This window comes from Ictalurus punctatus, chromosome 21 (genome assembly GCF_001660625.3).
Source record: "Ictalurus punctatus breed USDA103 chromosome 21, Coco_2.0, whole genome shotgun sequence".
In the NCBI taxonomy this organism is placed as follows: domain Eukaryota; kingdom Metazoa; phylum Chordata; class Actinopteri; order Siluriformes; family Ictaluridae; genus Ictalurus; species Ictalurus punctatus.
In genome coordinates this window covers 5,000,001-5,011,438 of record NC_030436.2, presented here as the reverse complement: position 1 = coordinate 5,011,438, position 11,438 = coordinate 5,000,001, and the positions used below count along the sequence as shown (strand labels likewise).

The following is an 11,438-nucleotide window of genomic DNA, read 5'->3' as shown; positions in this document are numbered from 1 at the left end:
AAGCTTTCTTACTCTTTATGGATTACTGTGCTGTAAACAACCTCTGCTAGACCACATGAAACTATTTAAGAACTTGTCACGTTCCAAACGTTCCTTGTAAGTTTTGCAAATTTTATTTCTCCTGAACGACTTATTTAAGGAATTCTATTACCTGATGTGGTTAATCATATTGGATGCTGCACTTCTGTTACAGTAGTTCTACATACATCTATACGTTGCCTTGCATAAGTTTTCAACCTCACATGTGATTTCTGATGGGAACTGGTTGCACCAGAACTATTTCACAGCAAATACTTACACAACCACTTTTTTGTTTGCTAATATTTTGCAAACTTTTTTTTTTTTCCCCTCTCACTTATATTATGGGCTATTTTGTGTAGATTCATGGGACAATTCCATTTAAGTCCATTTCCTTTACAGGGTGTAACATGACAAAATGTGGAAAAGTTCAAGGGGGTGAATACTTATGCAAGCCACTGTGTTTTGTCCCATTTTGTTATGCTAATAATAAGTTCAAACTTCTTTGTAACTTTTTTTTAAATTAGAATTTTTATTCATTTTATTCATTTGGCAGATGTTTATTGAAAGAGTGATTTAAATTGACGTAAGTGAAAGAGAATCCAGTCGGAGCAACTAGCTGAACATTCTTTCCTCAACAACTGTGGTTCTTTGTGAACTCACAAAATTTCAGTCACAGACATCCAACCTTAACTACTGAATCGCCAGTGCCAATAAATGTTGGCACCTTTGCTCCTCATGAATGAATTACTCATACTGAACTAACTGTATCAAAGATGTCGCATGTAAACCTCCAGGCTAAGAAGTGTGTGGATTCCTCCAGTGTGTGAGATGTAACTTCTTTCCTGTGCTTTAATGCTGTTGGCAATAAAACAACAATAGAAATAGTCACACGACATCAATTACATCAAAATGATTTATAAGACATTATAGGCTTAGTAATAATGACACGTTTAGACTAATATGAGGAACGCAGTCTGGGCAAGTTTGAGTGTGTGTAAAACATAGAGTGGGAGGTTGTTATTGTTTTTATAGTGTTTTGTATTTTCAGTTTAAAAATGAACATGGAAGAGAATCTAATCTTTTTTTTTTTTTTTTTTAAATTATAATAATCTTTATTTAGATGGAACTTTTATTTTAGGTCCAAAATCTCAAAGAACTTTGTACAAAGTTTAAATATTAGACCAAGAATAAAACAATTCACAATTACAAACACTGAAGGATATAAGAATTTGAGGATAAAATATATTTTTTTAAAAACAACAATCCTAGTATTAATAAATATGGAAATTCATAGGGTCATAGTTTGTAGGGCTAAAATAGAAAGCATCAATGACTTAGCCTACTGCTCTCCTATGACCAAATGATGGAAATAGGTACAGTTGAAAGAAATGTGTGTTTTAATTTATGATTTATATATCTGACTCCAAAAGATAATCTTCTCGTTAGTGCTGGAAGTTTGATGTCTCAGTGTCCTGATTATATTTAATCTAAAACAGTTTCATGCTAAGCTTTCGTTATAAAATGATGTTCCGACCTCAGAGGTTTTTATATAGCCTATAATAAACACTTATTTTTGCTAGCTCAGAGGTTTAAATCGATGTGCAAGCTTAGGTCTTTCCTATTTACTTGTCAGAGGTTTCATTTAAACTTGCAAGCATTAGCTTTTTATATTAACTTGTCAGAGGTCGGATTTTAACGTGTCTAACATACTACAACTTTAGCTTAGGAAACTATTTCTAATAACCATATAAATACAGTCATGCACTTTTAATGCAACATACTTTCTTACTAAGACCCAGTGAATATTTAAAGATAGAAATGGCAAATGAATTTATTAAACAAATGAAGGTATACAGAAAATAGAAACAAATGTAACTTACGAGAATGCTGATCTGAATCACGGACATACTGTAGGATGTGTGATGTTAAAGAATTAATGGCAGAAAGGTAGCCAATGAACTTATAAGCCCCTCCTTTGATGTTACAAGCCAACCTTGGGTTCTGCCAAGCATACTCACTTATACCCATGAACCTCTTTGAAAGTTATAGTCACCAGGATATCAGATGGGACTGAAATAATGGGTTTTATGGCAGGATAGATCCCCAGCTAATTAGCTCAACCTACGGAACTGCATACTGATTAAATTCCTGAGAATGGGTTGGTGGTGAGATCAAAGGAAAAATGTCCCCCATACAAACGTGTGTGTGTGTGTGTGAGGATGAATGAGAACCAGTGCAAAATGCCCTAACCCTAAGTGCAGACCATAAAACAACACACTAACCACAAGTGACGACACAGAATTAAAAAAATCTACATAAAGTGCACGTGCAAACGTGCATAAACAACACAATACAGTACAGTAACTACTAAAACAGGACAATGGACACAGTAAGGGAGAGTGTAGCGCTGACCAATACAAAAATATTTCAGGTCATGGGGTTGATACACATTCAAATCCCCCTCTCTGCAAGTGACATGGTCAGAAGTGCAGTTTGTTCATGCTCTTTGTCATCCATGTGCTTTTGTTTGAGTTTCCATGTAATTCTGTCATTCGTTGGTTTACTCCCTAAATGTGTGCACCTGTTTCGTGTTTAGTCACTAATTCATTTGAGTATTTACACCCTGCTGTTTCTTTTTCTCAGTTTGAAGCCTTGTTGTACAGGTTTGTATTGTTTCTATGTATCCTACACTATGTATTATGATATGTTGATTTACTTCTTTCCTGCCTTATTCACCCGCTGTTATAATTTATGCATAAAATGTTGTTGTTTTTATTTTTTAATATGCTTATTTTTGTAGGTCAAACATCATTATTTTGTAGTGGGGTTTTTTTTTTTGTCTTGTTCATGATGTATAGATTGTGGCAGTAATTTGATGAAGGTTAAAGTGATCAGGAATGTGTTTTAGAGATACCAGGTAAACTAAAACTGGTCATCTAAACTGTGTTTAATTACAGTATTCCTCAGGGCATGTTTGGTATCATTTTTATCTATATTTCACGGTGATCAATGTGGTGATATCATAAATACCTATCTTAAATAGCTTTAGGAAACAACATTTATAATATATGTGCTCTTTCTTCACACACACACAAGGCGCTAACTTGCCATAGGTAGGAACATGGGGTTCCGTGTCTTGCCCAAGGACACTTCGGCAAGTGGAGTCATGTGGGCCGGGAATCGAACCGCCAACCCTACGATTAGTAGACAACCCGCTCTACCACAATCGGCCATCAATTTTTTTCCGCCCGTTTTATGTAGCACCGTGGTCCCGGAGGAACGTTGTTTCATTTCACTGTGTACTGTACCAGCTGTACATAGTTGAAATGACAATAAAGCCAATTGACACTTGATATTTAAAATAAGATACAATCCACATGAACTGTTCATATCTATTACTGACTTTATTAAGCAGTTTAATTGCTGAAGGGACAGATGATTTATTGAACCTAGATGGTGTTAGGCTGAAATGCAAATACTTAACACCTCCTTCAGTAATCATCAGGATATTTAACAATAAAGGCTTTTTAACTTTTGTAGCAGAAGAAGTGCCTTGGATTTTTTCCTTTAAAAAAAAAACAAAAAAACCAACATTTTTCATGACCGACACCTAAACAAAGAGTATCTTCTGGGATTACTACATGAGGTTCATCCAGCAAGCAGCATTCCAAGATGTCTCTTTCTATTTGTTTGGGGTTTTTAAGTATGATGTGCTTAAATTGTTTAGTGACTTATGTCTGTTCACGTCTAATCATTTTACATACAATCTACACCATGCACTACAGTTTAACTGAAATCGTGAAAACACAGAAGACTGAAAGGGTAGGTATTATTCAGTTACTGATTGAAGCTTGTGATTGGTTACTGGAACATATAAGTGACATTTGACTTATTTATTTGAATTTTCTCAGAACATCCTGCCGTTTTAATTTAATTTAATTTTTATTTTTACTGTACAACATCATCATAATGTTTTAATATTGTTTTGACTTTGAATAACTCAGGTTTTTCACATGAGACAAACATAGTTTCCATAACAGGCCACACCTACTGAGCACTTCAGTAAGCAACACTATGCAAACCGCAGTAAAAGCATACGGTCTGTGGCTCAAATCCAGGAAGTAAACATTCTGCTCTACTCCTGTCTCATGCACACAAGAGACCCGGCTCACTAAGCACACAAAGGAAAGTGTAAAAACATAAAGGTAAGTGAGATTTGAGTGAAACTGTAATAGATCATGTATTAGAACATCAATTACTGTTAACAGACAGGTTATTATTTATCGTAAACCACATCATTCTGTATCTACTATGAATTATTCAGTAATTAAAGTTACAGTGAAGCTAGTAGAACATTAGAAAGGATTCAGTTTTGAAATGTATATATAGAAATATATCAATATCCAAAGCTGTAAAAGATCATAAATAAAGAGTTATTTATGATCTTTTACAGCTTTGGATATTGATATATTTCTATATACAGATATGTTACTCTAGTAATTTAAGATTTCAGTTCTTATTTTGTTAAAGAGTGGCTAAAGATCATGACAACTTGGGTTAATAATTAAACTGTTACCATTTCCTTTTAGTTGAACGAATGTTAGATGACCTTAGTTGCCCTAAATATCATATTATTGCTGTTCAGATTTTGCTGAGATGTGAAACCCTTGGGTTTCCTCTTGGACCAAGATGTAACACTGTGGTTAGAATTGCTTGAGTCAATGGCACGAAAGGCTGTTTCCTGAGAACATGCTTTTGTGCTTATGAAACAAATCAATTGCTGTCTGTGAGAATTTGTACAACAGTCCTTGTATTCTACACGTATGTAACTGTGAAGTGTGTTTTGTAATATCCCAAAACTGTTGAATTCCATTATTACTGTTACTTCAAATTACATACTAGCAAAACGTGATGTTCTTTTTTTTTTTTTTTTACAGACTAACATGAAGATTGCATCCTTTAACGTCAGGCGTCTGGGTTCGAGTAAGCTGTCAGACGAGAGTACTATAAAGTACCTTATAAAGGTAATTACAGTAATGTCAACACTTCTATGAGTGTTGCGTTCCCAGACAGATATGTAACAATGTTCTTTACATTATTGCCTGTCAACATTACAATAGACAAAGTATTTCCAGGTTACAGTCAATATACATTTTAAACTGCCATTATATGCAGTCATTTTCACATAAAAATCTAAACCAGCCAAGTCAAAGTTAACATGTTTTACCATCAATTAGCCTACGAATTGCACATACTAAAATTTAAAAGGGCTTGCCTTTCTTGATTAGCACCACTTAAATATACTGTTGACAATTTCACCATTAGTTTTACAGTAGGGCTTTCAGTAAAGATTTCAACAGAAAGTCTCAGAATTGCGTTGGAAGAACTATCTGCCAAACAAGCTCATTGTTGTACTTCCTAGAATAAAATGTCTACCGTAAAAACACTTACAATGAGTCTAATGCAAAAATTATAGCATATACCTGACCGAACCTTACAGAAGGTACAGTAGAAAGTATAGTACAGTCCCCTCTGAAACTACTGGAACGGCAAGGCCAATTCGTTTGTCTTGTGCTATACACCAAAGACATTTGTGTTCGAGATCAAAAGATGGATATGAGACGAGAGTTTAGGATTTCAGCTTTTATTTTCTGGTATTTATATCTAGATGTGTTAAAAAACATAAAACATAGAACCCTTTGTATCAGACCACCCAATTTTTAGGCGAATTTGGTTGCATATCCCTGGCTTGCAATAACTGCATCAAGTCTGTGACTCTTTGATATCACCAAATTGTTGATCTCTTCTTTTGTGATGCTTTTCCAGGCTTTTACTGAACTTTCTTTCAGTTGTTGTTTGTTTCGGGGGGTTTCTCTGTTCAGCCTCCTCTACAGGAGGTGAAATGCCGCTCTGTTGGGTTAAGATCCTGATAAAGTCCTTTGTTGAGTTGACACTGTCCTTTGGATGATTGTGTTGCTGCATCTCGATTAATTTGGATAAATATCTCTGTAAATACGCCCAATGTTTGTGCAATGCCTCGGACTGATTTTCCCTCTTTTCTGAGCTTCAGAGTGGCTTGCTTTTCCCCATAGACAGCTCTCGGATCTTCATGTGGCTTATCCTTTTTTAACAACAGATGCAGTCTTCAAAGGTGAAACTGAAGGCTAAAACCAAGAACAGATGTTCGGCGCTATTTATTGTTTAAACAATCAGTCTAACCGGACACACCTGGGTAACAAGAAACACCTGTCAGTCCCATGTTCCAGTATTTTTGCTCACCTCTAAATTGGGTGGTCTGATACAAAATGTGCTATGTTCTATATTGTTAAACACATTTACATATAAATCCCAAGGATGAAATCTAAACTTTCTTCTCAAATTCATCTGTGGATCTCAAGCCCAAATGTCTTCAGTCTACAGCAAAAACAAATGAATTGGCCTTGCCGTTCCAATTGTTTCTGACAGGACTGTAGGGGTTAATTTACATGTATTTAAGGGATCATCTGTAACCTTCCTCTCCTACACCTGAAACTAACACACTATTTTGTATGTCCATATAGATTGTGTCTCGCTATAGCATAATTGTGATCCTTGAAGTAGTGGACAAGTCAGGAAAGGCCATGGCTAAATTCCTGCACAAGCTGAACAGCACAGGGTGTGTACAACTGATCAACAATGTCCATATCTTCTGCATATCAATGCCAAGAAAGATTGTCAAGCTTTTATTGATTATTCTCCAAACACTTTTTGTTTTGTTTGACAGCAATAACAAGAAGCGTCCTTACCGCATGGTAATAAGTTCCAGCCTGGGCCGCTCACTTTACAAGGAGCAGATTGCGTGCCTCTACAGGTGAATTTACATGGGTAGTAAAACTATTGAAAGGAATAGTTCAACAAATTTACACAATTTCCTCCTTGCAATCAATCAACCAAGACATACTTATGACAATGTTAAGAATGCTGTAGAATGCTAAAAAAAAACAAAAAACTGTAGAAGTCATCTTGAGGCACTAAAATGTTTTTAATCTCATAACACTTCTGTAATACTGAAAAAACCACAATAACAACAATAGATAATTACAGCCTCAGAGGTTAAAATACTTGGGCTGCGTCCCAAACCGAATCATACTAAGCCATGAATAATCACTGAATGTGTATTACTTGCCTCTCATAGAGTCAAATTCATACAGGGAAGAACAACACAGCACAACCCATTGATAGGACAGCATTTTTCTTCCCATATTTGACAGCCGTCAGGTTTAAATATAGTTAGGTATCACTCCACATGAGCATCAGATTTAGGTAGGAAGTGTGGCCCAAATTTCAAAGGTGAAATTGTATGATTTGGGATGATAATATAGTTTCAATTCATTTATGTACAAATGGTATTCATAAGAATAACAACAGTCTTAGCGCCAATACAAAACTAAAGAATCATGTCTTGGTTGATTGAATACATTTGGGATTTTAGGGAGAAAATTGTGTACATTTTGTTTTGGACCAAAATATTCTTTTAAAAATAGATTACTGATGAATCAGTTATAAACCATGATACTTGACATGCAAAATAAATGACTGTGGACACTTTAAAATAGCGTTAGTGGAAGTAACATGACAATATTGTGGACCATTATAAGAGGTTAGGGATGTAACTGAATATGAGTACATTATTGGGATTGCACAGATCATGCGTTCTAAAGAGATACAAATACAGATATGAATAGGAGGCACACTTGTTTTTTTTGTTTGTTTGCTTTGTTTTTTTCAGTAGCGGAAGTTTTTTTTTTTTTTAATTTCATGCAGGAGCAAGTAATCAGTCAGATGTGAAGCTCGTGGGACAAAAAAAAAAAAGCCCACAGCACACAGCACTTGTCTGATGCATTTACAGCATCCTTAGTAACTGCCTGGTCAGGGTTGAGGTGGGTTTAATTCCCACTAGTAAAACTCCCACTTCTGGTTTAAATCTGAATACACAGTAAAATCCCTAGATAGAGATAAACAAAAAACAGATAGAGATAGACACAGATATTAGTGTATTAAAATTGCATGCCAAGCATTTATCTTTCATGTATGACAGATTAACTTGCATTTTTGAATGAAATATGATACTACCGTCATGTTAACACGATGATGAAGATACACTTTATTCTTGTATGACTGTGTATTCATGATCTGTTTAAAGATGCTCAATGAATTAGGGTAAATAATTATGATATTCTGGGTATCATGCATTAGACCAGACCAAGTCCAGCTGATTGACACATACCAATATGAAGACAATCAGGAAGGAGACGAGGACGCCTTCTCACGAGAGCCCTTCATTCTGCGTTTCGGCTTACCTGACAGAAGTAATTATTCACATTCAAATGAAATGAATCGATTAAATGCATTTACGCCAATGTATTTATACTGTATACTGTATATAATTTGGAACGTGTTAGTGAAGATGTTAAGGCTCTGGTTCTAGTGACCGAAAGGCTGTTTTCAAATTCCAGAACTCCTAAAAAGAGAACCCTTGCAGTTGACAAATGAAATGTTAAACAACGTGAAAGTGAAAATATGGAATACTGTGAATATGGTTAACTGATTATCACAAATGAAGAAACCTAGAATGGACATGCCACTGTTAAAGAGGGAAGATTAAACTAATCTTTCAGTCACAAATTTCTACACAGTTCTATTCAGTTCAATCTTATTCAACAATGGACAATGCCACAAAGCAGCTTTACAGAAATCAGGATATGGATTTACATTTACCCATAATGACCAAGCCAGAGGTATCATCGGCAAGGAAAAACATCCTGAGACCACATGTGTAACAAACCAAATGTTCCATTTAACCCAAATGTCACAAATTAACCACACAACATTTTTCGTCCATGGAGTCTGAATTTGGCCTCATTCGTTTTGCACAGGAGCTACAATGTCTTATGTCCATAACAATTGCTTGACGCTTATAGATACTTAATATTTTGCAAACTACATACCGACTGTATCTGCATTTTATTTTCGGGCCAAACTATCACTTTAAAGGCTCTATCTAAACGATTAAGAAAAAGCTGATCAAAGTACAGGAGATAAGCTAAAGATAAGCAGATACAGCTGTTGCATGTAAAAAGAATTCCCCCTATCTGATTCATTTGAAAAGGTAGAGTGGTAAAAATCACTTCTTTGTTTTCTGAACTAGGACAAGAGAGAAACATTTGGTGCATTCATTACATTCTAAAATGACATCAAGTATGTAAACATTTGCATGAAACATGTCCTAACTTGTTTGTGGTGTGTGTGTGTGTGTGTGTGTGTGTTTCTAGTGGTAAATGACCTGGTTTTGATCCCAGTCCACACAAAACCCAAAGACTCGGAGAAAGAAATAGATGAGCTGTATGATGTGAGCATGGCTGTCAGGAAGAAATGGAAGACTAATGTGAGTAATATACTCTAAATGCCCTGAATAGAAAAGTGGTCACTATTTATATAACAGTTTTAAAGCCATCCTAAACTTTAAAAAAAATCTCTTTTTTTAATTTATGATTAAACCCTACACAAAGGATGAAAATGGTCACTGCGGAATTTTTAGTGTTTTTGTTTTTGCTGTTATTGTGACATTACAGATCCAATCAGGTCAAATAATGCAAGTGCAGGCCATGTACTGTAATTTACAAGAGAATACGTCAATGAAGGAAAAATGAGCTTTTAAATGACTTAAAGCAAAACGAAACAAAGCGCAACAAAATACCAATCTTCAGATTGCTTTTACTTGCTCATTATTTGCAGTCTTTCATTTTGAATATTTCAGTTAAATATGAAAATGAACTATTTCCACATATGCTTTTTTTCTCTCTATTTTTCATTCTTTTCACTTAATTACAACCAAATAGAGAGAAAATTTCATTCTTTCTTGTATAGAAAATTTAACATTTGGGTTTCTTACTAGACCAAATAAAGAAATATTGAACTGTATCTGTGCTATATTGACATGACGTCCCTGAACAAGGCTTGAGTATCATTTTCAGTATATCTGAATCCTGTATTTAAGTCAAAATCATAAGCAGTTTATCATAAGTGTGTATTTAAGCAGTTACAGGGTGTCTACTGTCTTCAGGAACCCAAACAGAATATAAACCTTAAGCAACATGAAGTGAAACAGTTAATAACACTGATGAAATTCCTGAAATGTCATGTCACGAACGTGTATACGTGCCTTACAGAATATAATGATCCTGGGCGACTTTAATGCTGATGGAGCGTACGTCTCCAAGAAGAAGATGAAGAAAATCAGGATCCGTACTGACGAAGACTTCCACTGGCTGATAGGGGACGATGTGGACACCACAGCCAGCCTGTCCAACGACTATTCATACGACAGGTGCCATACAGTTTAATCCCAGCCTGTCAGTGATCAGTGCTTATCATGTTTTTAAGGGCATTTTTGTAGTAATCATACATCATTACACTTGTTCTTCTACAATAAGGTTTTCTTTAGTCTTTTTATATTAAAGGTAATAGCTGCTATTTGGAGGATGGGATTTGGAGGACAGAAGAAACTGCTTAGGTTTATGCTTCCTATGTACAGTAGTCCTTTAATAACGGACCGTTCCTTTAGGATTGTGGTGTACAAGGACGATTTGTTGAATGCAGTAGTGCGGAATTCAGCGAAACCCTTCAACTTCCATGAGGCCTATGAGCTGTCAGAGGAAGAGGTAAGAATAAAGAACAAATGACACTTTAGAAACTTCTTATTATAACTTTAGCTTGGTATCAAACTGATCCAAAAAAGAACTAATACGTCCTTGACTCTTTGTTTTGAACTAATCAAAACTCCAGTGTGAACACTCGCTTTTCACTAGCAGCAGTGCACATTTCGGAAAGTTGAAGAAATCTGTAAATGACCATACAAATAAAATGTTCTTTATTTATTTCATTTTGCATTTCATTTATTGCCTAATGGTGGTGTCAGGTATCACTGTGGCTGAATTCTGGAACACAGTAAAAAAAAAACCAAAAAAAAAACCACTAAACAAAAAAAACAAACAAAACAACAAATAGGAACAATTGAGTTTTTCGTCCAATAATATACTGACATTTATACCGTAAGAAAACAGATATATTTCACCAAAACTTCAAGGGAATCGTGGAAGCATTGCATAAAAAGATGAAGTCTTCTAACAAATGAAGTCAGTCTGCCAACAGAAAAAAGCTGACTAATTAATCAACAATTATTTCCACATAGACAGTGTGTTAGTGTGAGCAGAGCTCAGACAAAATGTTCCTGTAAGCTTCTAAAACCATTCTGCTGCTACCATCATGAGTTACATCAATAAAGATTAGTGAGAATGTTCCAGAAGCAGCCATGCAAGCCCAAGCCATGACACTACTTCCAGCATGTTTCACAGATGAGCTTGTATGTTTTGGATCAT

The 11,438-nt window shown here is 35.3% G+C and overlaps 1 protein-coding gene across 1 annotated transcript in view; it reads left to right on the top strand.

Annotated features, from left to right (window-relative positions):
* The first annotated feature begins 4,057 nt into the window (after nucleotides 1-4,057).
* The window catches only part of dnase1l4.2 (deoxyribonuclease 1 like 4, tandem duplicate 2), a 9,194-nt gene continuing 1,813 nt past the window's right edge, over nucleotides 4,058-11,438 (top strand). The window contains exons 1-8 of the mRNA XM_017451161.3: nucleotides 4,058-4,226; nucleotides 4,959-5,045; nucleotides 6,582-6,676; nucleotides 6,785-6,871; nucleotides 8,257-8,369; nucleotides 9,333-9,445; nucleotides 10,230-10,387; nucleotides 10,625-10,721. Of these exons, the coding sequence (XP_017306650.1) occupies nucleotides 4,965-5,045; nucleotides 6,582-6,676; nucleotides 6,785-6,871; nucleotides 8,257-8,369; nucleotides 9,333-9,445; nucleotides 10,230-10,387; nucleotides 10,625-10,721 (744 nt within the window). The 5' untranslated portion in view covers nucleotides 4,058-4,226; nucleotides 4,959-4,964. The remainder of the gene's footprint in view (nucleotides 4,227-4,958; nucleotides 5,046-6,581; nucleotides 6,677-6,784; nucleotides 6,872-8,256; nucleotides 8,370-9,332; nucleotides 9,446-10,229; nucleotides 10,388-10,624; nucleotides 10,722-11,438) is intronic.